Source organism: Lacerta agilis, chromosome 13 (assembly GCF_009819535.1).
Source record: "Lacerta agilis isolate rLacAgi1 chromosome 13, rLacAgi1.pri, whole genome shotgun sequence".
Taxonomy (NCBI): domain Eukaryota; kingdom Metazoa; phylum Chordata; class Lepidosauria; order Squamata; family Lacertidae; genus Lacerta; species Lacerta agilis.
In genome coordinates, this window is record NC_046324.1 from 41,589,943 (window position 1) to 41,617,502 (window position 27,560).

The 27,560-nt window shown below is 43.8% G+C and overlaps 1 protein-coding gene across 1 annotated transcript in view; it reads right to left on the reverse strand.

Moving 5' to 3' along the window:
• NPTX2 (neuronal pentraxin 2) overlaps positions 1 to 12,303 on the reverse strand; it is a 28,056-nt gene extending 15,753 nt beyond the window's left edge. The window contains exons 1-2 of the mRNA XM_033167624.1: positions 11,843 to 12,303; positions 7,142 to 7,358 (exon numbers count right to left, since the gene is read on the reverse strand). Coding sequence (XP_033023515.1) covers positions 7,142 to 7,358; positions 11,843 to 12,277 — 652 coding nt within the window. The 5' untranslated portion in view covers positions 12,278 to 12,303. The remainder of the gene's footprint in view (positions 1 to 7,141; positions 7,359 to 11,842) is intronic.
• Positions 12,304 to 27,560: the final 15,257 nt, after the last annotated feature.

Here is a 27,560-nt window from a genome sequence, read left to right on the forward strand (position 1 = left end):
TTCCTCAGGTTTCTCCACGTTTTTTCCATTTACTACCAAGGTATTGATGACATTTGCCTTTTGTCTTTTCTTCAATTGCCAAGCTAGTAATTTTCCACATTTATTAGCCGATTCAAATGTTCTTTGCTTCATCATTTTCACTTTCCATTCAATGTCCTGATTCATTATATTAGCATATTGGGATTGCAAGTATTTAATTTCTTTTTGGATTTTGACACATCTGGGATGTCCTCTTAATTCTTTTTCCTTTTCTTTGATTGATTTCAACAATCTCTCCATCTCTGCATTTTGTTGTCTCTTCTTTTTTGCTTTTTCACTAATGAGAAATCCTCTCATTACAGCTTTACTTGCATCCCAAGCAATTCTTTTCTCCACTTCGGAGCTCCAATTTATCTGAAAATATTCTTTCATCTTTTTCACCGCTCTTTCCACTAGCTTGGTGTCTCTCATCAAAGCGTCATCCATTCTCCATCTAAAAGAGTCCTTGGAAATCATTTTTAAATTTAACTGTACAGGATTATGGTCTGAAAGAGTTTTAGGGCCAATTTCTGCCTTTTGTATTTTTGGAGCCAATTCATTCGAAATCCAAATATAATCTATCCTCGACCATGACTGCTGAGGTTCGCTGAAGTATGTTGCCTCTGTATCTGTGGGATTTTTTAATCTCCAAGAGTCCACCAAATTCAGATTATCCACCATTTCAAAAAAAGTCTTTGGGAGTTTCCCATCGTTCGTTAATTTAGTTCTTTGAGATCTGTCCATTAATGTGGAAACTGCACCATTAAAATCTCCGAGGCAAACTAATTTATAATCCAAATAGTCCAACAGCAAATCATGTATTTTCTTATAAAAAATTGACTTTCCATCATTTGGTGCATAAAGTCCCAGAATCAAGAATTTTTCGCCTTGTATGTTAATTTCAATTGCGATGTATCTCCCTTCTTCATCTTTAAAAAGCTGTCTTGGGCTATATTTCTCCTTTGCGTATATCACTACTCCTCTCTTCTTGGCCTTATCCGATGATATAAACTCTTGGCCTAATTTTTTGTTCTGTAATAATCTTCTGTGACGTCGGGCTATGTGGGTTTCCTGTAAGCATATTATATCCAAATTCTTCTTTTCTATGCTGTAAAACACTCTGCGTCTCTTTGGTCTCTGATTCAATCCCCGGACATTCCATGTCATTAGCTTGAGCGCCATTTTCCTTTCTCTAGTCTTCTCCTCCAGTTGCTTCTCCTTTCTTGTCTTCCTCTGGATCCTTGCCTGGGCTGGGTAGGCTTGGTGGTGGTCCCGGCGGTGGTGGAAATACCTCTGGAAACCTGTAGAATTGTGCTGGGTCGAGTGGTGTGCCTTTAAATTGTTCCAGGTGCTTGTCCAAAAACTTCTGCTTCTCCGCCAGGGACCTTATTCTTATCTTTTTTCCTTCAAACGTAAATGCCAGGCCTTCTGGAAATTCCCAACTGAAGGGGATTTTCCTTTTTCTAAGCTCAGTTGCCAAATCGTTGTAGGGAACTCTTTTGTCAAGGAAAAATCTGGGGATATCCTTATAAAAAATTACTTTATTCTGCTCAACCACCAGGTTGTTTCTATAATGCAAGTCCAGAAAGTAGTCTCTGTCGTGTCGGTCGTGTAGCACAATCAAACAGTCACTGACTGTTTTGCTGCTTTTCTTTCCTCTGGAGCCTCTTGGACCAAATCTGAAGGCCTTCACTATGCGTGCTGAGACGTTGATTTCTTCTATCTCCCAAAATCCTGAGAATAACTTCACTATGTAGTCTTTTAGGTCTTCCCCTTCCAGTTCTGGAAGATTTCTTAGGCGGATGTTGCCCTCTCTTTGATGTAGTTGCAGAAACGCGAGGGACTCTTCCACAGACCTCTGTCGTGATCCAATATTCTCTATCTGTTCCAAATCTAGATTGTCCAATTTTTCCTCCACCTTTTTTATTTTTTCCTTGACCACTTTAATTTCCTCTGAGTCCTTTTTCAAGGTGGTCACCTCTTGCCCAATCCTATTAATCTCTTCTCTGTTCTTCCTTACGTTCTCCTCAATTTGTCCGATAGATTTTTCTAGGGTCTGCGTAGAATTTTTAATGTCAGCTTTTATATCAGCTTGTAATTTTTCTATTGCTGAATTCACTGCTGTATTTCCTGATGAAACTTGATCTTGTGTTTGCTTCAACCCGTCAGTCACGCTTTTCAATCCTGCTGCAATTTCTGCAACACTAACAACTAATTTCTCCATTTGTTCCTGTAGAGTTAGGGAAACAGAGCCTTTTCTTTTTTCAGAGCCAGTTCCTTTTGATCTAAGTTCCATTCCTTGTGGGCTCTGTAACTGTAATCTCAAGGTCACTCCAGTTTCTGTAGTAACAATCTCAGACATTCACAGCAGAAGGCCAACAGTCCCAAAAGTAAACACCAGGTGGCCAGCAGCTCAGTCCTGAGAACAAAGAGGCTGCTGAGCCAGGAGCCCACACCAGTCCCGAAAATCCAACTTTTAGGCAAAGGGTTTTAATTTTCCAAAATATAAGTTCCTTAAAGCCAAGAAGGGCCCATTTTCGTGTAGCCCAAGTCAGTCACAGTTCCTAACTTGCAGTGTTACCACCAAAGTCCACAAAGTAACTTGTATCTGGTTACAAAAAAGTCAGAATGTCTCCACTGGTAAACAGTCACTGAAACACCAACAAAGGAAAAAAAAAAGCGGGCTGTGATACATTGTTGCCATTTTTTTTCCAAAGGCCTAAGCAAAATAAGTCTTGGTGCCTAAAGATGGACAAGGATGGTGTCAGGTGCATCTTCCTGATGAAAGCATTCCAGAAATGGGACAGAGCACCACTTAAAAATCCAATTTTTTGTGTGGCCACCCTCTGTACCTCCCTCAGGGGGCACATGGAAAAGGGACTCTGCTGAAGGCTGCAGAGTCTCAGCTGGTTCATATGGGGGCAAAAGGGCAAAAGTTTCCCCTCACTTGCTTTATACAACCTGGGGACACAATACAAATCCCTGGTCTACCTTAGATATTGTCCCATTTGCTCTTACAATGGAACCTTGCACACACAAAGAAACACAATGTATTGGAATCCAAGCCAACACAACACATTTGGTTCCCAAGTGATCACCCATCAGACCAGACCTGCTTAGCTTCAGCAAGGTTGTGGGACTGACAGGTCATCAGAGCATACCTTGGGACCAAATGTGAAACAGCCAGGCTGAACCACATTAGTCCGTCGCCACCACATCTAATTTCAGTCTCAGGCGTTGAGTCTGTTTTCATTCCACAGACACTCATTTGCAACAGTGTGTGTTTGGGATTTCATTCTGAGAAGATGTCTCCCATTCCCCAAGACCATAAGAGGAGCTGAGCTGAGTCTCATAAAAGCCCCATCTATTCCAGCATTCTATTCCCTCCACGGCCAACCAAATTTATTTGTCTGATTTACATTTCTTCCAGTGGGAGGACATAGCATGAGTTAAAACAAATACAATCAGTGTATTAAAACACACAACGAGTGTCAGTATTTCTTTAAAAAAACTAGTAACTAACCATACAGTAGTACCTTGGTTTGCGAACAGCCTAGTTTACGACCATTTTGGATTATGACCAATTAAAACCCACAAATGTGCGTCCCGGTTTGCGAATTTTTTTTGGATTACGACCCAGTTTTTTAGGATTACAAACAATTTTTTTTTAGGCCCCATTGGCGAAAGCGCGCCTTCGGTTACGACCTGTTTTGGTTTATGAACGAACCTCCGGAACGGATTATGATCGTAAACCAAGGTACCACTGTATTAAAAAAAAGAGCACTGCAAACCCTTAAAAACATTGAAAAACACCCACCCACCCACACCCAAAGTAGAACATCCAGCCATGGAATACTCTGCCAAAAGAGTCAGTTAGTGGCCAAAGACCTGTCTGAACAAACAAATATTTTGTCTACCAGTGAAAGGGAAGCACAGAGGGGGCCAGCCTAGCCTCTTGTGGAAGGGAGTTCCACAATCTGGGAGCAGCCACCAAGAAGGCCCTGTCTCATGTCCTCGCGAAACATGCCTGCGAAGGTGGTGGGACCGAGAAAATGGCCTTTAGGGAGGCATTGAATTGCATTTGGGAAGGTTGCAAAGCAGAACAGGAGCACAGCAGCCTTCTCTCTTCCTATCACTAGATTTCCTATATCAGAAACATCCCTGTAACTAGCGCATTATGGCAAAAACAAACAAAAACTAAGCGATCCAAAATGAAGATTCCCCTGCTTTTGTTCAACAACAACAACGAACAATAAAAAAGAGAAACCAGAGGTGCTTATGTGGTCTGGAGATTTATTTTAAGGAACATTTGCACCCTTTTCCCATAAGAGTAATAGCATGCAACCTGGCTCCTGCAAAGGCTGGGGCTTAACCTTCACAAAATGCATCTGTTGGCACAATTCGGAGGTACAATCATTAATTTGCCTGAACAAGTCTTGATCCAGACTTGCTTAATACTATAAATATCATTTAAAGAGAATCTATATTTAAACAATTCACACACCCTTGCTCTGTAAAAACAGGGGGGAAAGGAAAAATGATTATGCAGACAGTTTCGTGTTATTCCTCCCTTGCCATGTGTGCTTGAAATTTAAATACACAAACTCTAGCCAAGCGTGCTGTTTCCCAGTAATTAAATCTAAGGATCTGATTAAATGATTAGGATTAAGAGTGTCCCCCAGTGGCTCCAGGAGTAATCCACAGTAAAGGTTGCGCATTTGAGACAGGACATGCTTGCCCCAAGGTCTGTGGAGTGAACAGAAGTGACATTCAGCAATTAATTAAAAGCAAAAAAGAAAAGGGAAGTTTGTCTCATTTCACAGCTTGCTCAAAGGCAAAGAAGACATCTTTACAGGTAGGGTAAGTACCTCTCTCTTCCTCTGTCTACCAATTAAACTAACTGATAGGAGGTTCAGGACAAACAAAATGCAGTACTCCTTCACACAACACTTAAAGTCAGACTGCAATCCTGCAAACAATAAGCAATGCTGAATCCAATGGGATTTGCTTCTGTGCATTACATGGACAGACTTGTGCTATAGCTTATGGAACTCATTGCCACAAGGTGGTGGTGGTGGCCACCCGCTGAGATAGCTCTGAAAGGGGATTAGACAAATTCATGGAGGAGAGGTCTATCAGGGGCTATTAGTCATGGTAGCTGTATGCATTCTCCAGGTTCAGAGACTGTAAACCACTGAATACCACCTGCTGGGGAGCCAAAATGGCAGAGAGCTATTGTCCTCATGCCCTGATTTTGGGTTTCCTTGGAGGTATCTGGTTGGCCACTATGGGAAACAGACTCTTAAACAGTGGAAGCTGGTCCACTACGGTGAATGGGACAATGCCCTGTCTACCTAAGCCTGACCTTAGCCAGCCACCACCTGCCTTCTTGCATACAACCAGTCAGTGGGTGGCTCTGCCTGTCATTGGCTCTGGATGTGCCTGCTATTGGTCTCCTTGCCATCCGCCCTAGAAGTCCCAATCAGCAGCACCAGCCACCACCATTAGACCCGGCGTTTCTCAAACTTAGGTCCCCAGCTGTTGTTGGACTACAACTCCCATAATCCCTAGCTAGCAGGACCAGTGGTCAGGGATGGTGGGAGTTGTAGTCCAACAACAGCTGGGGATCCAAGTTTGAGGAAACACTGGACTAGATGGACTGCTAGCCTGATCCACAAGGCCTCTTCTTGCTTTGCAAATGAAAAGTGTGCTAGGGGGCCGCAGGAATTCCATTGCCAGAAATGGATCGTGCAGGATTGAAGCCCCTTCTTCCTTGCGCGACACCATCCCTTTGAGATCATGAGAATGGGTTCCATGTAGTGATGGAGACATGACAGTAGCCTCCAAATAGCTACAGGACCGCCATGCAAAGATGGAACAGACTTCATATCTGTTGCTCCAGAGAGCAGGACTAGAACCAAGTGGTAGTTGTCAATTGCAGGGAAGGAAGCAGTTCTTAGCTGAACATCAGGAGATGCTTCCTAACAGCCAGAGCTTTTTGACAGCAAGAGGTGGTGGGCATCTCCTTCAATGGGTGTGTTTAAGGAGGGGCTGTGCAACCATCGGTCAGGAATACATCAGCTGCATCCTGCATTGCAGATTCTGCACTGAACAACAGGGGGTGCTACATAAACATAGGAATATAAGAAGGGCCCTGTCTGATCAGGCCATTGGCCAACTAGCCCAGCATCCTGTTCTAACCAGTGCCGGATTTACGTATAAGCTAAACAAGCTGGCGTGCTCTGGTCTATGGGGTCACGAAGAGTCGGACATGACTGAACGACTGAACAACAACAAACAAGCTATAGCTTAGGGGCCCACTCTCTTGGGGGCCCCCCCAAAAAATAAAAGGGGGGGAAACTGCATGTACATTTCTAAAATATAAGATTTAAAAAAACCTACATACAGCAACAGTGTTTTGTGTTGTGTAGGCTCCTATGATGTAAGTAATGGACCCCGCCTGCTAGCCTGCTCCCTCAAATATCACTGGTTTGCTCATTTCTATATATAGGGTGCCTACATTCTGCATGGACCGGTTGCGCGACAACATGTGCAAATGGCTTGAGATACCTGTTGGGTCCATAAATTACCACACAGCATATATTCAACACAAAAAAATAGCGACCATTTGTTGTTGACAAAGGACAGCTGGACATATAAAGGGCCCCATTACCTTCAGTAGCTTAGGGCCTCATCAAACCTAAATCCAGCCCTGGTTCTAACAGTAGCCAACTAGATGCCTCACTGGGAAGCCCATAAGCAGATCCCAAGCACGACAACAGTCTCTCCTGCTGTGGTTTCCAGAAGCCAGTATTCAGAGACATGTTGCCTCCAACAGTGGAGGTACTGCTCATCCATTGCCCAAATGTGAGTATAAGTCTGCACTCAGGATGCCCTTATTTTGTTATTTATTTATTCAGCTTAGATTCAGACCAATGCAGAAACGGCTGTCCCCATCCACTACCAGCAATGCAAGTTTCTCCAGGCATCACTGTACCCTAAATCAATACATAGGACTGGAGTGGTGCAGGACATCTGAGCTCCCGCTGAGTCAACAAGTCAAACACAAATAAATCCACGCCGGAATATACAAAGGAGGATGTAAATTAGGCGTCATTATTACCTCTTTCTAGTTCAGAAACCCTTTCAAGAAGTGCGTTCAAGGCCGCCTCTGTCCTTTGCCGATGGGTGGAAGTCTCATTATGAAGCAGGGATTTCTCGTTCTCCAGGTCTGCCACTTTGCTTAAAAGCTGGCGCTCTAAATCTCCCAGCCTCCTCTGAAGCATCTCTCGGAGATCGAGAGGCAGGGCTGTGTAGGACACGTTCGCTCGGAGCTGATGCTATAAAGGAGAGGGGACAAGGGGGAAACAAAACAAAACGCCACAATTCTCATTTATTAAACTTAAGCAGGCACTAATAATATATTATCTTCTCAGAAGCCCCAGGGCAGCTAGAAGTCAAACCATATGCAGCAAAAATTGAGCTTCTCTAGTTCATATCTCTATGAACCATGTGTGCAAATGGGAGACGTGTGTACATTTCTCCTTTGGGGATGTATATGCAGAACCCAATAAACCACCCTCTCTTTAAAAAGCTGGATTTCCACAGATCAGCCTCTCGGGGCAGGAAGGAAGAGAGCAGCGGGATTCAATTCCCCCTTCTTCATACTATGGCTGATTAACAGTATCCCAAGGGAGTCATTCCCATTAATTTCAAGGAGTCTACTATGAGTAGGAATAGCATTGGATACAACACTGTTAATATTCAAATAAGCATGATTAGGAACACAGCCTTATTTTAAATTCCAATTTATAATGCAGCAATAGTTCACATTTGAAAAACACATCTCCTTTAAAAAAAAAACAACTAGCAGGGGGGGGGTGTGGGGAGATGAACTATGTCATAAATAAAACAGGCACTGCGAAACAATGAATTAAAGCAGTCCACACTAGCATCCCCAACAGCTAGACCTTACAGATCTCATTCTGGCAACTGTAGAGGGTTCCTGGAATAAATAAAGTTTTAGCCTCTCTTTTTTTAGGAAATTAGAAATGGAGGGTCTTCGAAAATGAAGGATACCCTGCAAAGATGAAGCAATGCTAGAAATGGCCTGGCTTCATGCTCTAAAAATTGCAATTCAGCAATCAATACGGAGATCAGCTGTGGGAAAAGGACTTCTGGAAGTATATAGGTCTCCATGCTGGCTGCAGCTGCTGGAAGCTGAAAACATCTGGAGGCAGTGTTAAAAACTCAGATATATAAGCTATGAGCCAATTGGCTCCTTAAATCAGGGTTACAGTCACTAAAATGGAATGCCTAGTTGCCATGTGGCTCAAAAGTCATATTTTTCAAAACAACTTTTTGGTTCCTAAAATTCATTCTGGTTGTGCAGATAAAATATAATGGATTGACTTCTACAGGCTGTGTTGCTAGTGTGTGCAAACAGGCGAGATCCAAGGATCCCAAGGCATGCACCTCCAGAGAGTAGAGACACCAGGTGCCGTCCTGGTGCCCCAAGCATCTTCACGTGGTCGCAAGTGGCCGATAGCCAGGTAGAAAATGCACCTAGTGCCTGGCGAATTTCGAATGCTGTCTGGAGGGCATCATATTGGCTACCACTGGGTCAAACCAACACTTTCAGTTATGCCCAGAAGTCAACTTTTTGACACTGGTTTACAAATGGACGGTTGATAACTCTTAAGCCGCTCCATTCTACAGAAAGTGATGTCACTTCTATGCAGGTATGTTTGGGGGGAAATGTGTGACTTTGGTGGCATGCAATAGCTCCCACAGGGGCATTAGCTGCCAGCTTTAAAACTTCTTCCCTGTTTAGGGAAGTTTTTAATCTCTGATATTTTAAATGTATTTTAATATTTGATGGAAGCCACCCAGAGTGGCTGGGGAGACCCAGCCAGATGGGCGGGGTACAAATAAATTATTATTATTATTATTATTATTATTTGCACGAACAATTGTTAAATGCTTATTGCGCATGTGACAGAGGTCTCATGCCAATCTAGACATGTGATTTTGGGGAATGCAGATAAATTTGTGTAAATTGTCACTGAATGGCTAACTCTTTGAATCCTTTTACTGTAGCATTCATGAGGGTGCTTTTGAACTGTGCAATAAAAAACATTGCTGCGAGCCGTTTTATTTACATTTTTATAGGCCTGATGTTACTGAGCTCATCCATCCTTATGTTTATTCAATGTCATAGTAAAAAAACCACAATGAAATGAAACAGAGGGATACCTGTGACCTCTGGGCCACAGGTTGCCTCACTGTGTCCCACAGGTAATCAAACAAAGCATCTAGCATTTCCAAAGGTGATGCAGCTTACTGATAATGTTGTTTTCCAAAGAGGAAGGGGAAAAACTTGTCCTTAACAGTTATATCCTTGATATTTGATTACTATGAGACTTCCTCATTATACATTGACAGCACTTCAAGCAAATGTAAGAGCTGCTTCAAACACTGAATTCTGCATTGATTACAAAAAGCTTTCAACTATGTCCTTCAAAATGACAGCTGGATTGGGAGAGGAGATATACTTCACATAAATATTTAAGCATCAGTGACCACTGGGCTGAAAAATAATAATATCTAAAATAATCTTATCTAATAATAAAAATAATAATAATATCTAAAATACTGTCTCATTCATTCCAGTTGTCTTTGTAGCAGGTTGTATAGTTAAACTGTTGAGAAGATGGAACAGCACTTAACACTTAAAACGAAATAAAAACCTTCATGTTCTTACGTGGCACCATATGCCAAGGACACATTATCTAGGATGTCAATGTTACACTGCAACCTCTTAAGCAACTATGTTCTTAGCTGAGGCTGAGATTAAGAAAAAGAAATGAAAAGCACCAGGGCAGGAAAATAAAACCCTCAAATCTGCTCTCAATCCATTTTATTGGTAAACACACACAGAACATCTATACCCTTTTGTGCTTCCATTGGGGAAAATGGCAGCTCATAAACACCAGATCTGTAGTTTGTACTTGTTGCAATCAATTTTCACAGGACCAAAATATGCACCGGGGCTCAGAACAAGCATTGCATTGCTGGGCCAGGAGCTGGTGTGTATTTTATTTCTTTGGATAAATCGACCAATTCTGAATCTCACTTACCCTTCATATTCTGCATCTTATGCCTGGATTAAAGTATAGCTTCTCTGCCTAATGTGATAATAAAGTTCCCCTTTTATAAAAGAGAAGTTCAAGAAAGTGATTTACATAAAACCTGAGCAGCCTTTCTTTTAAAAAAGAATCCCATTAAAGATGCGACAATGACTAAGAGTTTCTGGGAAATGAAGCCAGTTTATTGCAGTGTCCCAGAAGGCTGAAACTTCACTAATTGCTCCCCTGATAATCTACGACGTGTATATTTAGCGGGTGACAACAATCCCCTAAGGAGAGACGCACCTTCAGCTGCCTAGAAGATGAAACTACAGTATAGGTTACAAATGTTGAATGGCTAAGAAAATGGCAAAAAAGAAGAGAGGCGGGTACATATATGGAGTTCTTCCCAAACCAATAACCTGGTATTTGAACTTGGAACAGCACCATACTATAGAATGGACCAGACACATAGACTAGGAATGAAGATATTTCACACAATTCTCTAGATATGGACAGCAATAGACTATTTTTAAGAAAATGAAGGTTGCAAAGCTGCTATAATGGGATCTGGGCACATATCAAATCCTGTTCCTTGACACTACAACTACTCAGAAGAATGTGTAGGTTATTTATACAGCAGTATAAGAATAGCACTGCTGGATCGAGCTCAACATTTTGCACTGGCCAACCAGACGCCTCTGGCAAGCCTGCAAACAGGGCTATTGCCGTGATCAGCTGTTGCCTCCTCCAGCAAACTGGTATTCAGAGGTACAGTCCCCCTACACATGGAGGCTCCCTTTAGCCATCATGCTAGTATAGTATAGTGGTTAGAGCCTGGGGGTGTAGATTGAGGAGATTTTGATTCAAATCTCAGTCCAAGGCTTTATGAGTGACCTTGGGACTAGTCAATGTATTTCAGCCTACAACTGTCACACAACGATAAAGAAAGCCAGGGAGGCATGAGGGAGAGCAGTAGCAAAGTGGAAAAGCATCTGTTTTGCATGCACAATTTCCGGCATCTCCAGATAGGTCTAAGAGAGACTCTCTCCTTCTGAAACCCTGGAAAGCCACTGTCAGTCAGTGCAGACAATACTGAAGTAGCTGGACCTAACGGTCTGCCTCAGGTATAAGGCAGCTTCCCATATATATATATATATTGCCTTCAACTCTGTCGAGGAAGGGTTAGAGTTCAACTCAATGATACTTACAATGCAATGAATACTTTAAAAAAGTAAATTCCAATGTTCCCTGTGGTGCTTGCTCCCTAGTAAGGCTTACTTTTAGGATTGCAGCATAAGTCTAGCTTGCCCCCTTTAGGACCTATCCACACCAGTAGCAAATTTTCAGCATCCCGGACACACAAAAGGTGGTTTTATCCCTATTAGGACTCCCTAAGAGTGAAGTTTCAAAGGCAAAGTGACTTTCTCAACTTCAAACCAAACACTAGCTACCTGGCATCAGATGTCACCCACAAGGATGCCGCTCTCTTTTCCAGAAAGAGATGGAAGCACCACAAACAGCTCCAGAACAGCTCCCACCCCGCACCTAGCTACCACCTGTCAATCACCCCCAACGGGGTGCGCTCGCTTCCCAGTACCAGAGGCCACCTTGCAGCACCACAGACAACTCCGGCAAACTTTCAGAACCGCGGACAGCTCCTGCCGGTTGGCTCCGCCCGCTTCCCCCGTCCTCACCTCCAGATTCTCCAGGCGATCCTTGAGCGTCTGCATCGTGCGGCTGAGCTGATCGATGATCTTGCCGGGGTCGCGGGGCAAGTCGCCCATGGTGTCCTTGCCTTTGCCGAACTCCTTCCTCCACGTGCCCGATTTGCCGTCGGGGGTCTCGCAGCGGCCGAGCTTGGCGGTCAGCTCGCGGATGGCCTCCCTCTGGTTCCCGATGGTCTCCTTCTGCTGCAGGATCGTCTCCCGCAGCTGCAGCACGGTGGCCTTCAGCTCCTCCTCGGGGGGCAGCCCGCCCCCTTGCATGGGGATGGGGGGCAGCGGGCAGCCCGGGTTGGCGGCGTCCAGAGGCAGCGAGGTGCACACGAAGCGGCTCCCCGGGGGGCTCTCCTGGGCGCCCGCTGCCCCCCACGCGGAGAAAGCGAGCCCCGCTAAGACAGGCAGAAGCATGCCGGCCGGTGGGGTGGGGGGGTGGGCGCTAACTTACTGCGGGAGGGACTGGCTCAGCATGGGGTTGCGGGGAAGAGGCTGCCAGACCCGGGAAAGCTCCTGGGGTGGGGTTTCCAAACGGCTCGCCGTCGGGAAGCGCCCAGGCAAGCGTCTCTCCGCGTGGGGAAGCACTTTTCTTCGCAGGAGAAGAAAGTGCGGAGCGAGAAAGCTTGCAACGCCCAGCAGCAACTCGTTGCAAGAGACGGCAAACTAGGATTGCGCCTGCGAAGCGTCTCGCGCGCGCTCTTAAAAGGCTGAGCCGGGTAAGCTCCGAGGAAGGAGGGGGCGTGGAAGAGCGGGGCAAAGGGAGCGCGCGCCGTGGCGGCCTCTCGCTCTGATTGGTTGGTCGGTCGGTCGGTCGGTTGGGAAGCCCGCGTGACGCCTTCTCAGCTCTTGGCCGGCGGGGCGGGTGGAAGAGTGGAGAGGGGCGGTATGGGGGGGGGGGAGAGAGAGAGAGAGAGAGAAGGCGGGAAGTTTCCTCATTCGTTGCCCGCTTGGGAGAGAAAGAAGGATGCGCGCGAGGAGGATGGGGAAAGGCGCGTGCTCGTTGGGGGCCGGGGCGCAGGGTTTTTTGGCGCGAAGCAAAGCGCGGGAGAAAAGGCGCGAAAGCTTATTTCGCTTTTATTCCCTGAGGAGAAGCTTTCGCTCATTCATCTAATCTGAAGGAGAGGTGTCTGGGCTCACAGCCCGTCGCAGCTCTTCTCTCCTATGTGGGTTGAAACAGTGAAATTTCAGTGAAATTATTATTATTATTATTAATGTGTGGTGAGCAGCGTCGTGTAGCGGCTAGAGTGCTGAACTAGGACCTGGGAGACCAGGGTTCAACTCCCCTCACTCAACCATGGAGCTCACCAGCCTCTCCGCTTAGCCTAGCTCACAAGGTTGTTGTGAGGATGAAATGGGGTGGAGGAGAGCTCTTTGGACTCGGAGGAAAGGTGGGATAGCAGTGTACAGTAATAAATAAAACTGGGAAAACCTGGGTGCAAGTCACTCCTCAGCGCCACAGAACATGTGCATTATCTTCTGCGAGTCTAACTCATCTTCTTAACCTACCTCACAAGGCTGTTGTGAGAATAAAAGTGGAAGAATGTGTGCTTTTTTAATAATAATAAAAAAGGAAGGGTAGGATTGAAATGTAATAACAAGCACTCTGCACATTTCTCAGAGGCACTTTCTTTGTTATAACGCGATACTATTTGAGACTGAGTGAGCTGTGGTGAGTCTGGGCACAATTAAAGCGCCCTTCAGGGACAATGACCCAAGAGATTTGCTGTGCAATGATGTGTGAGAAGAAACTACACCTTTTGTATTTCATATTTATTACATTTATACAACATGCCTTTCTTCCGTGGTGCTCAAGATAACATAAATAGATTCCCCACCAATTCTTCACCCCAACGCTGCAAAGCAGGCTGGGCTGAGAAATAGTGACTCGCCATGGTCCTGCAGTTTTTGCAAAACAAAATAAAAAATAAAAAAAAATTCCTTCCAGTAGCACCTTATCGAGACCAACTAAGTTTGTTCTTGGTATAAGCTTTCGTGTGCATGCACACTTCTTCAGAAGTGATTTTGCAAGTGATTGTTATAAATTTTATTTATTTATTCAAAACCTTCATGTATCTCTGAACTGCAGTCATCTCGAAATAGTTTACAAAGATACAATGCCCCAAAAGTAAACATCAGTTATAACGACAAAACCAAACGTACCGGTAAATTAAAATGCCTGCTGCCAGGAGTGTCAGCTTGGCCCCACGACCGTGGGTGCCCAGGGTCATGGGTGCCATGCAGCGTGCATGGCCCTGGCACCGAAAATTGTGGGTGCCTGGCACCTTTCGTGGGGAATTTTGTGGGTGCTTGGACACCCAGGGCCCCAAGAAGTTGGCAGCTATGCCCACTGGAATAAAAAGGTCTTCAGCAGGTGCCATAAGGAAGGAGGGCCTGTCAGACATCAACTGGGAAGGAGTTCCATAAAACTGGGCGCACAATGTAGCTTGAGCCTCCAGACCAGGCTCAAGGGTAGCCACACATAAAGCACATTGCAATAATCAAGTTGTGTTGCCATGTTGCTCTGCACTGTGAGAGGAATGGCGACATAGAAATTAAATCATAATAATTTTTCATTTGCATTTTTTTTAAATTTTGCAAATGCTTTGTACAAACTTTTTCTATAGCTTCAAATGTAATGATGATAAGTAATTTCCACCCTCCTACTCCCAAATTAATGCCATGCCATGCCTTTGTTTTTGTTTTGTTTTTCAAATTCTAAGCCATTATATCGCTAACCAGATACATTATTAACCACCCAGTGCCAAAGTCTTATTCATATCAACACCTCCTTTGTAACATTCCCAATATTCTTCAAGGCTGAATCCTTATTATTCCAATAAGTCATAAAAATTGGCTGTTTTTTCTCACTGCCTTCCTTCTCGAAACATAATAATGCCTGTTAATAATTTTTTAATATTGCTTTTTAAAAATGTATTTAATCAAAAACATACAATTCAAAACCATGTAAGAAATAAGGCAGGGGTTCCCACACTCCCATCTCCATCCCCATGGATCACTTTGCAATTGCTCTTGGTGGACCACTTAATGGTTTTTTTTCTGCCTGTTGTACCAATGGTAATGCACTTCAGTAGATGCTACATGATTAATTGTATTTTCACCAACACTCCACGAACCACCTGAATGAAGCTCATGGACCAACTGGTGGTCTATGAGCCACACAGTATGGGAATCCCTGAAACAAGGAACTAGAGAAAGAAGGAAGGAAGGAAATACAGAGAATAAAAATGAAAACTTCTCCCACAACAAAAAAAGGAGAGGTACAAATTTGGGTCATAATTCCTGACAAGAATGATAGCATGTTGGTTAATTATTTCCTCTTTTTTTCCAATGTCCAAGCTGTGAGTGTCATTACTTACACAGCCAGATTGGCAACATCTGTCCATTAGAGGGAGGCAGCAGTAGAAGTACTATAGAAGTTTGCAGAAGTATCAAAAAAAAGTTTAGTTCTGTAGAACGAACCCTCAAAATAGCCCAGTGTAAATTCTGACTTGTTCATTTTCTTTTTAAAAAAATCCATATCCCACTTTTCCCTCCACAAAGAAGCTCCTTGCAGCAGCCGACAAATATATATACGAAAATGATCCAACCATTAAAACCCAAATTACCAAACTAGAAACAGCAGCACATAAAGAGCAGAACTAACAATATATACATTAAGCTGAAACAGAATTTAAAAAGCTTGTTTAAAAATGAGTGTCTTCAGTTGCTGGTGGAACACGAATAAAGAGAAAGGTTGTTTTTATTCTTTTATAATTTTTTAACAGGATTTATATGCAGCTTAATCATCAAATCCTCTAAGCAGCTTACATTAAATATACAATAAAATTACCAATGAAGTCAGCAGTTTAAAATATGCATTGTAAAATAATATGTACATATTAAAATACATGTCAAATGTAGATGTCTGGGTAGGCTCACTTAAACAAAATAAATCTTTAGCAGCTCCCCCCAAAAAGCTGCCACACTGAAGGATTGGTTCTTTGCAACTGCAAAATGCATATTATGTACAGATCAAAGTGGGCATATATGGTGTAAAGTGATTTTTCAAGTAAAGTGTGGGTGGGGGGGGGAGAGACCTCTTCCTTGTTCAGTGTCATTTCTTGCGCAGGCCCTGAGCTTACTCAAAGTTCAGCCCAAACGTGCAAACCCACACTAACAATCAGAACCTCTTTGAACATCTGCACAGTGAGAGTATCATTCCCCCCCCCCGCCCCCATAACAAAAGAGCCCATATATCTGTGGGGAAAGGAAAAAACTTCCAGAGCAGACAGTAAGATTTCCAGATAGCACTGGAACTTTTCTTTTAGGGATAAATCTGGCCGAAAACCAGGAAGACCTCTTGACCAGGAATCCTTTTCCAATCCAGATGTTTGTGAGTTGGTTGAAATTTCTCAGTTGTGACCCACTTTACACATGCTCAACTGCACTTTTATTTTTACGATTTCCAGGTCCATGCACTGATCTTTGGTATTGATCCTGGGGCTGACTCAGCTAAGGTTAACTCTGTCTGCCCTCTAGTGGCTAACGGTAAAAAGCCCACACCCATTCATAGTCAAGTCTTCTTGTTTCCAGTTCCATCTGCACCATACATTTAAAGCACTCCTATGTCACTTTAGCAGTCATGGAGAATTCTGGGAACTGCAGTTTGCTCAAGGTGCTGAACTTGCAAATCTACGACTCTCAGCACCCTTAAGAAACTGCAGTTCTCAGGAATCTCCGCGACTACTAAAGTGGTATAATACTACTTTTAAATGTGAGGTATGAATGTTTCCTTTGTTAGGAGAGCTTCACACAGCTCTTCCTATAATGAATTTTTTTTAAAGCAAACCTATGGTTTTCCCAGTAGTAATGTACGGAAGTGAGAGCTGGACCATCAAGAAGGCTGATCGCCGAAGAATTGATGCTTTTGAATTATGGTGCTGGAGAAGACTCTTGAGAGTCCCATGGACTGCAAGAAGATCAAACCTATCCATTCTCAAGGAAATCAGTCCTGAGTGCTCACTAGAAGGACAGATCCTGAAGTTGAGGCTCCAGTACTTTGGCCACCTCATGAGAAGAGAAGACTCCCTGGAAAAGACCCTGATGTTGGGAAAGATGGAGGGCACAAGGAGAAGGGGACGACAGAGGATGAGATGGTTGGACAGTGTTCTCGAAGCTACTAACATGAGTTTGGCCAAACTGCAGGAGGCAGTGAAGGATAGGTGTGCCTGGCATGCTCTGGTCCATGGGGTCACGAAGAGTCGGACACGACTGAACGACTGAACAACAACAATGTTGGCAAGATCCAAACATGAGTTGAACCACATTTTATTAGGGCAGAACCTGATTCTGACACTCACCAAAAACATTGTGGACTATTTGCAAGCCTCAAAGTGAATTCCTCCCTTTGATGTGACTTTTTGCAGGCCTCATGTACTAAAGCTGAAATAACGGCACCATGGGCGCAGACTACACTGATCCGAAGCCAATCTCTCTCCGTGGCTGAAGCACCCTGCAAGGACTGGATGATAAGGTTAGCTTGTGCAGAAACATTGCTTGCAACCCCTGGACTTTCACATTTACAGCCAACGGGGATTTTGCTGCTGATTACACCAAGATTGTGGCTTATAGTTTATGACCAAGCTTTGAAGTTTTGACATGTGTCAGCCAGCCAGTGAGGAGAGCTAAGTGCTAAGCAGCAGGATCGAGTTCAACTTTCCTGGCTATTGAGCACTAGTGTGCGGTACGTGCAACAGAGCTTTGTTATGAGAACGAAGTGTTGTTCGGTATTAAAGCCGTATGTCTTTTGCTTTGACAGGCAAGGTCAATACAATTGCGGAGAAGTCTAACATGGGCAATATGAGATATGGCACATTCTTTTTGTTTGGTGAGGCAAATCACATGGTGGAGATGGACGGATTGTCTCATATTAGCACCATCAGCCTTCGCTATTGCCCACATTTTGCTTTGTCATCTTAGTGCTAAGCAAAGATAAAACTTCAGTTTAATACGTATTAAACACACTGCTTGAAAAATACAGCTGATGTTTATATGTTTATGAGCATATAACTCTTAATTTTGTGCAAACAGCATGCATCAGTTGTTTATTGGATTGAGGGAGGAAAAATCCTTTAAAAAAAACACTGCACACACCAGCCTGCTGCTTTTCATGCCCATCAATAATTAGGCAGTAAAAGAACCAGATTTTTTTCCACAGGTTTCATTATTACTCATCCAAGCTGTTTTCACATAGATGCTGCCAAAGAAAACGATACCCATGCAACATATTCATGCAAGTCAGCTATGTACTTCGTGACGCGATAAATATATTACGAAAGAGAGCTTTATAGCTGTAGTGGAAAGATGTTTTTTAATATTTTTTTTTAAACTTCATCGCCCTAAGGGCTGTCTGGCAGACTCACCATCTCTCTTCAGCCCACGGAATGGATTTTTAATTTTTAATTTAGCATTGACAATTTCAGCTGCCTTCAAAAGAGCTTTGTTCTTTTTGGAAAAGGCCTTTGTATTCTAGTTTGTGTCGTTTGTCGCGTTTGAGGCACTGTTTTGAAATGTCTAACCCTGAAACATAGGAAGAAAGATTTAGGGCACAGATGGGCTAATAAGACTGGATTTTTGCTCAGATGCCTGCTGAAGGCTTCAGCCTGCTACTAGCAAATACTAGGGAACCCCAAACAAAAAAATTATTTACCTCCTAGCATAGGGCTGAGAAAGCTCCAGTATGTGGAGACCAATCATGGCCTGCTAGGGAGTCCAATCTGGCCCTCCAAGCCATTCCCCCCCCCAAAAAACCCACACCTACCTGACATCACTGATGACATTGACTGATGGCTAGGGCAGGGTGTAATCCTCCAGTGGCTATGCCGTGGGAACAGGAACACACAGCTTAGGCAGCAAGGTTTAATCTTCATTCATCAGCTGATGAGGACACTCAACCCTCCCCATCCCCTCCTCACCGTCCCAGTTTTCCTTTCTTTCTTTTCCTACTCACCCTTAGGACACATCAGTACCATACATTTAATTCACACGGCTTCCCCCAAGGGATCCTGGGAACTGTTGCAATGTGTTAAGGGTGCTGGGAATTGCAGCTCTGCGATGGCAAGCTATACTTCTCAGGATTCTTGGGGGGGGGACCGTGTGCTTTAAATGTATGGTGTGGGTGTGACCCCATTTTCTGAACAGGGGGAATTCTCATCGGACTGGTTTGGTGAAAGGGCTGCCCCCTGGGGAGTGGGGTTGATTTTTATTTTAATTTTAAAGCTGAAACCCCCAGTTTTTCAAAAGAATTTGAAAGCCTTGCTATCACTTCATAATTGCTCCTGCTCTGAAAAAAGTCGTGGAACTATGCTCCCCTGCATTCCCCTCAAGGCAGGCCCATCCATGAGGCCAAGGTGAGGTGGCCACCTCAGGTGGCAGGTTCCACATGGGCAGCAGTTGATCTTTCTTCCCCCACCTCCCTTGTGCCTGATGCAGATCTTCCTTTACTGCTTCTTCCCTGGCAGGGAACAAACACCATTTTGGGGTCCACCTCAGGTGGCAAAATGTCTTGGGCCGGCCCTGATTCCCCTTCGCTATGCCAGGGAGTTCATCATGAATTCATTGTGTCCATGCTATACTTTTCTTAGGCTGTTCCTGTTAATTCTTCTTCTATATATTTTTGTTATTTTGGATTGAGTATGGATTTTTTTCCCCAAAAGGAAAGCCTGTTTCCTTTTATTAGTAAACCTTTTAGAGGATACTTCATTTCTGTTTTTGCCAATACAGTGGTACCTTGGGTTAAGAACTTAATTCGTTCTGGAGGTCCGTTCTTAACCTGAAACTGTTCTTAACCTGAGGTACCACTTTAGCTAATGGGGCCTCCCACTGCCACCGCACCACCACTGTGCGATTTCTGTTCTCATCCTTCTGTTCTTAACCTGAGGTAATATTTCTGGGTTAGCGGAGTCTGTAACCTGAAGCGTCTGTAACCTGATGCGTCTGTAACCCGAGGTACCATTGTAGCTGGTTTGAAGAATACTTATGAAGAACATGGGCATTAAGGCAGCTGATGGACTTACTCTGTAGGAGGGTTCGCTGGTGCTGTGTGTACCCTGAATTACAATGTGAGTTGGGCTGATTCATGGAAGGTTCTCCACCCCCTCCCCTCCCCAACACTGTCAGCTTGGTCTCATTTCTCTGGAAAAACTTTCCTGAAGACTCTCTGCCTGGGAAAGAAAATCACATCCCCATGGCTCCATTTTAGAAAAGTCTACAGCCCTACTTGGGCTCCAGATATTTTTGGAATCCCATTATCCCTGAGCTCTGACAACACTGGCTGGGGTTGATGGGTGTTAGAGTTCAACATCTTAAATTTTAAAAATGCCCAAAATGTGCAATACAGCCTTGAATTCTGCCTCCAGCCTTACATCCCACTTTCCTGCTATCTTTCTTCCTGTACTGCTTTTGTTAGTGACTGATGATGAAAGAATTATTTCTTCACCCGCGTTACATTCACAATGCCAGAACGTCAGGTGTTTGGCCATGATGTGTCGTCCGCTTCCTCTTGCATTCTAATGGGCATTACAAGGAAAATGAATGTTGGCAGCTCTTCAGGGATGTTTGATTAACTCAGAAAGCCATAGTTTCCACACAGTGCAATCTCTATAAAGAGAATTATCTGCGTTTCTTTCATTCATAGTTTGGTCTCTTAATCAAACCATGCAAACTAAAGAAACAAAAGGGGATGTCGATCCATTAACAAAATGCCAGCACTGCAGTCATTGCCATAATCTGATTCCGAACAGTTGCACTTTCCAAGGGAGCAAATACACGTTTCTAATTACTACTAGGTGACTCTTTCCTGCATGAGGATTATCTGCAGGTAGGAAAACTTGTACACACCTTCACATACAATCAAGCTGGCACCCAGGAATTTTGGACGGAGAGGGCTTATGTGAAGGACATGCAATATACAAATGTGACACTAGATTGCAACAGTGAGCTATGACAAATTCAATGTATTTTTCAAAATGTTTTTTTAAGCGTTTTCACAGCATTTTTTTATATGTGTGTAGATTCCACCCCTGTCAAGGGCTGTATTTTCCCTTGGGGATTACCCATCAGGGACTGCATGCCAATTGTGGACAGGGTTAAAGCCAACAGAGGGGAGGATTAGAGGGGGGGGATGAGGCCACCTGTTTCTCTCTCTTTTTCTGCCACCTCTTTTTCTCTCGGTATCTCCCCCCCCCCACCATAAAGCCTGAGACCACAGCCTTGCTAAAACTTATCTGGTCATTGCCTAGAAGAGTGACTGCCTGGGAACTACAGGTATGATCCTTTGGGTTTCACAATGGAAGAAATGTGGGGTTCCCCAGAATCTACAGCTGGCCCTGGTAACCTGTAGTTTAGCCAATGGCTGTTGCAGAGAGGATTTTCTCAGTGGTTGTTCTCCAATTGCCTGCCTAGTTCCCCTCCTCCATTCAATTGCTATCTTGTTAATTGCTTCATACATTTACAGTGGTACCTCGGGTTAAGAACTTAATTCATTCTGGAGGTCTGTTCTTAACCTGAAACTGTTCTTAACCTGAGGTACCACTTTAGCTAATGGGGCTTCCCGCTGCCGCTGCCGATTTCTGTTCTCATCCTGAAGCAAAGTTCTTAACCCGAGGTACTATTTCTGGGTTAGCGGAGTCTGTAACCTGAAGCGTCTGTAACCTGAAGCGTCTGTAATGCGAGGTACCACTGTAGTCTGTTTAGCATCAATTGTAAGTCGCACTTTGTGCCTTTTGCTGCTGCCGATTGTTCATTTGGGCTGTTTCCTTATCTTACAGGTGGCTTATTCTAGCAATTTTTTATATATTGATTTGTTTAAATTGTTCCACATTGATTGTAAGCTGCCTCGGGCACATTTTGTGGGAAGGAAGAATATTAAAAAGAAAACCTTAAATAAATGGAATTATAGTTAATGGAAGTAATTTCACAAGCAGCCTCCTTATTTGTATTCCATGTGGTCACACATGCATTTGCAAATTGTTCATAATTTTATTTAGAAAGGGCATGGGTTTGCCAGAGCTTCTGTGAAAGCAGCTCTTAGTTAAATCTAAGGAAGTGTGAAAATCAGTCAGATCAGATGTACATGTCTACAGTCAATCTCTCACTTGCCTTTAAGTTCTTTTTTCCGGTTCGTGTGGGCGCTGGAAGCTAATGCAGGTTTCAATCAAACGTCAGCAAGCAAGATTCCTCCTGCCCTCCAGACAGGCACAAAAAATGAATCAGCGATATATTCACTCTACAAACAAATTCATTTAGACCCCTGTCCAGACTCGATGAGGCACAGCAAGTTCAGGGCATCGCGTTTCGTGTTCGTGAGATTCTTTTATTTTTGCCAAAAGGTATCTTCGAATGTGAAACAGCATGCTCTTAAAATTGGAAAACAACATCTAAAGGGGGAGGGGGATTCAATTTCTGCCCAAAGATGGAAAAAAGTGTCTAATTTAGACGTTACTTCCCAATTTGGTAATGAATTGCATCTAATTGCCTCTTAGGGAGAGAAAGACATTATGGCGGCAGACCTGCGCCATGTCTGTTCTAAGATTTGCTATAAAGGGAGTGGTGTGATTTAGAGTACATCCAGTGGGAGGGGTGCATATCCTCCCCCCCCCCCTCCCCGGTTTTCCTACCTGAATTGTTTAAGGTAGCTATGTCAGCCCTTTTTGCAGCAGAAACAATGCTCTGGTGGTACCTTGTAGTCCAGCCCACGTTCTTGTTGCAGAATTTTGCTTTCATGGACTAGTGCTCTCTTTGTCAGATGTGTGAGAAGTGTTCTGCCCTCAGTCAGTCAGTAGAAAAATGGGGCATGGCCACAGATGGAAAAGGGTGGTACTTAATGGGTATGTTTAAGAAGCACAGAATAACGGTACCAATAGTAAGAAGGCATTGTTTTCCTTTCTGCCCTGTATCCGCTGTGTGGTGTAGTGGTTAAGAGCGGCAGACTCATAATCTGGGGAACCGGGTTCGTGTCTCTGCTCCTCCACATGCAGCTGCTGGGTGACCTTGGGCTAGTCACACTTCTCTGAAGTCTCTCAGCCCCACTGAGGTGTCACAGAGTGTTTGTTGTGGGGGAGGAAGGGAAAGGAGAATGTTAGCCGCTTTGAGACTCCTTCGGGTAGTGATAAAGCGGGATATCAAATCCAAACTCTTCCAAACTCTTCTTACAGCTCTGTTTCTGTTCCACGGCAGTTCACCTCCTGCCAAAAATTCATCTATTCATCCCACCATCTGCTATGGCAAAATTATGTTGCTTACACAATTAATTAAATAAATAAATTACATTGTGTGCCACCGATCAACAATAACAGACAAGACAGTGTAGTGGGATCAAATAAGGCCACAGCCTTTTTGATTGGCAAGTGTCAGATGTTTGGCATAGGCATTGGGTAACACCATGAACTTCCAGGCCCACTGGCTGGAAGTAAAACCTAGGTCAACTCGACAGCTGGAGTGGGGACCTATGACTTACATCAACTAGAAGGGCCCCTGTGGGATTGTCATTATGAGGTGTGCTGTGGCCCCAGCTGTTGCCTGGGCAGTGGGCACCTGGACAGAAGCAACTCCCAGATTCCTTTAACTGGATACCCATAATTTGGAGGTGCAGGCAGAGGCTACAACCTACCCTCCAACCAACACTAAGGCTTTCCCAATGCCTAAGCTGCCAAAGTTGTGACAATTGCTATGAGGTAGGCGTAAGCCCATTTGCCTGCCCTGATTGGCTGAATTTGAGTAGGTCTGAATACGAGGCCTGACTGGCAAGACAAGGCTAGGCTGCCTTGCTAGCCAGGGAACCACACAACAAACAGGGCTTCGTCTGGACTGCGATGCGGCACATTGGGACCCAGCCACAATTTTGCTGCACCAAAAGGTTTAGCGGACTTGTCATTATGTTATTTCCTCTCATTTCAATGGAAAGGAAATTCAATGTGAATGGGTGGGGGGAGGCATTATCAATTACATGTCACGGAAGACTGAAAGCAGCAAAAACAACAAATACCAATTTTATTCACAGGTATTTGATTGATTTCTATTCTAGACCTGGAATGAATTAGCAAACGTCAGTAATTTCTACTTCCACTTGCATTTTTGTCGGGATTTTCTGACATCCCTATACACCAGTACATACAACCTCTTTTTCCAACTTAAGGAAACGGGCTACTTTGCAGTTGGCAATTTTCATCTTTGTATGTCAAAAACAAAGACACTGCAGCAGTGGGTTGATGGCAGCATTGTTGTTTGCACTAGAAATGTATTGCTGGCAATGAATGCTTTGGGGCTTTCAGTACAAAAGAGGTGGAGGAGTAGCAAGGACAGCCCCAAATGCAGATTCAGCATGAGGCAGAAAACGCAGGGACCATATAGGCTTTCAAAAGCTATTAATGAGGTCCATGGCACAGTCAGATCCTTTCTGCAGCCTCTGCTGATTCTTCCATGTCTTAGCATCATGTGCCCATACAGAATGCTGCTCTGAGATTGCAGAGAGTGGTTCAAAAAGGTGTTTTGATCCATATATTGCTCATTGTAAGTGAAAGACAACTTCACACAACCAGGAAAGGCTGGGAAGAGTCTCCTGAGGTTTAATGAGCAGTAATAGTTTGCTGGCAACAGGCTCAGCCTGCCTCAGTGCTTGCCAACTCTTCATGGGGTTTCAAGTGGATTCTTTGCTTTCTCTATGGCATATCATATGATGGAGCCTGGGAAAGGCCATCAAAGCCTGCCTTGTCTGTTTGACTTTCAGATAGGGATGAGGACGAAATTCAATTCCGTTTGTATTTAAAAGTGAACTCAGCCTAATCTGCACTCCCCCCAAAAAATACATGAATCAAAACACAGCCATCCTTCAAAATTTTCTAAATTTTTCAACACAGTTCACCAGCCAAGTAATATGTACAAAATGCATATACTAGGAGAAAGCATGCACGCACATGCATAAAATAACACAAAAGTGCATTATATTAGAGGAAATTTATTTGCAAAAATAAAATCTGTATGTTAGGCAAAATTGTATACACAAATGTGTAAGGGGAAAAAATCACACCAAAATGCTGATGAATATTCACGAGCACCTTCTGGAGTGGGGCAGGATCACAAACTGATAGGGAATGTGGAGAACTGAAATTAAGATTTGATTAATGGGAAATGGAGATAACCTGATTCACCCATCCCTACTCTCAGAAATTTAAAAGCATAGATTTTATTTCCCTGCCTTTAATTATTTATATAAAAATAAAAGGCAACTTTTCAATTCTTTCAATAATAATGAAATAATAAACAAAAGCATTACAAGAAAAACAGATCAAAAAATAAATCAAATGAAACCATTACAAAACACAGCGGCATTAAAACCTAAGGAGAAAGCATAAACATGTTAGAAATCTGTCTTAAAATACCTGGTTTGTGACTGGGTGAGGTTTTTGTAGTATCCATCTAAGAACAAGAAGAGAAATTACTGACCAGTAAGTGGACCTAGCTAAGGAGAGAATTTCACAACTGTGGTGTCAACCACCCTTGGACAACCAAGGTATCTCTAGTTACAGGTAGGTAGCCGTGTTGGTCTGCCATAGTCAAAACAAAATTTAAAAAATTCCTTCCAGTAGCACCTTAGAGACCAACTAAGTTTGTTCTTGGTATGAGCTTTCGTGTGCATGCACACTTCTCTGTCCCTGGTACCTATCTTTTGGACCTTAACTAATGAGAGGCCAGAGCACTTAGCCTATGGTGCTGCTCTTAAAGGCACACAGGCTCATATGAGAACATGTCTAGTGTTAACCCTGCATTCCCTTCAACTCTGGCTTCAAGATTCCTCATACTCTGAAGATGAGGCATCTGACTCCAGGATCATGATAGCTACCTGCTAGAAATAACAGAAATGAAGGGTGTTGAGCACCCAAATAGATGAAAGTTGATTTAGAGAGCTTTGACCTTCATGCTTACGATGATTGTTTGTGTCTATGCACTGAAGTATCAAGTGATGATGTTTACAGTTGGGGCGGGGCAGGACTTGTAAGCTATCTTCTCCAATCCCTGGGTCCATGCAAGAAAGCCAGAGTTAAACATCCCCAGCAGATATCTGGAACCTCCAGATCTGCCTCAAATGCTATAGGCAAATGTTTGGTTGTAACCAAAATTGCTTTGAATTTTCCCAGCATTTGGGGTGGGGGGAGACAGCCTGCCTTTTCCAAACTCCACCAGCAACTTAGCCAAGTCACTCATCAGAAAATTTTATTATATATTCACTCAGCGTAATATTTTCCCTCTGATCCAGTTCCCACGATCAGTTCCACATCAATCATAATAACAGTTCAGATGGCTGAAAACCCACACAGCCTTCTGTGCTGTGGTTCCTGTTTCATTTTGAACAGAGGGGGTTTTTTCCCCCCTACTTATCAGCCGAAACACTGGCATCTGTTGAATATCACATTTTGTCGCAGCAGGAGAGCTCTCTGTGTAAAGCATTGCAAAAAGAAAAAGGTGCCCCTTATGAAGATCTTCGGTTCTTTCGGTGTCACAGCCACCACCATTTATCATATCAAAAACCAAGCTGTGAACTGGTGTTGGCTCCATGAATTGTTCCTCTAGCTTCCCACTTTTGCCCAGTTCAATTGCAGGGTGATCAACTTACAGTGCAATGCTCTGCATAGATACTCAGAAAGAAGTCCCATTGGGTTTAATGGGACCAACTTCCAAGCATGTGCAGGATTTCAGCCTTACAGTCTGATCCTAGGTTTATTATTGCTTCAGTTGCTGAGCTACAAGTGTAGAAATCTGCTACTGTATATTTAAAGTGCATCCTATGCTAAGAAAATTTCCCCCGGAAATTTCCCCCGGAATAATTACAAGGTAGTTTACAAAAACATGAGCAACACAGGGCCGTCTTACCCATAGGCGCTAGGGGTGCAGGGTACCCAGGTGCTGGGGTCTCAGGGGCGCCAGGCCAAGAGTCCGGGGTCCGAGAGTTGAGTCCGGGTAAGAGCCTGTCCATCAATCAGAATGCCGAAGTGACTGAGCCAGTGAGACGCTGAGGCGGCCAGCTAGTTCCACCCTCCTGCGCTCCTGGAACTGGGCAACCTGGGGGGGAGCGCCAGACGGATCTTTACACCCCAGCACCGCATATGCTTAAGACAGCCCTGTGAGCAATATACACGTACAATAACGCAACAATATGTCGAGCGGCTATAAATTCAAATAAACAAAAAGATATCCAGAGGTTCATTAAGAGCTGGAACTAAGAATTAATTACCTGGAACTGCATGAGTAAATAGGTGTATTTTTAACAAGCAGAAAAAGACCAATCCTATATTGTTGCCATACCTCGCCCTTTAGTATAAAAAAGGCTGGCAGCACTAAGATGGCCCTTGCCCTCAAGCTCACAGTCTAAAAGGAAAAAGGAGTGGGGGGGAAGAGAGAAAAGCAAGCTCCAGCACAAGGTCTTAAAGTTACAACCAATGCCATTGGTGGTTCTGCTGCACCTCCAAAGGAAGATGATTCCATCAATGGCTCTACTCTGCTCACTATTTTTATACAGTGATCACATGTTTGCTTTCATCAGTTGCTAAGAGTAGAGCAGGCTGGCTTACTTTTGGGCAGATGGAGCTATGGAAAGGGATTGTGTTCAGGAAGAGAGTGAGTAGGGCTTGTAGCACCATTGATC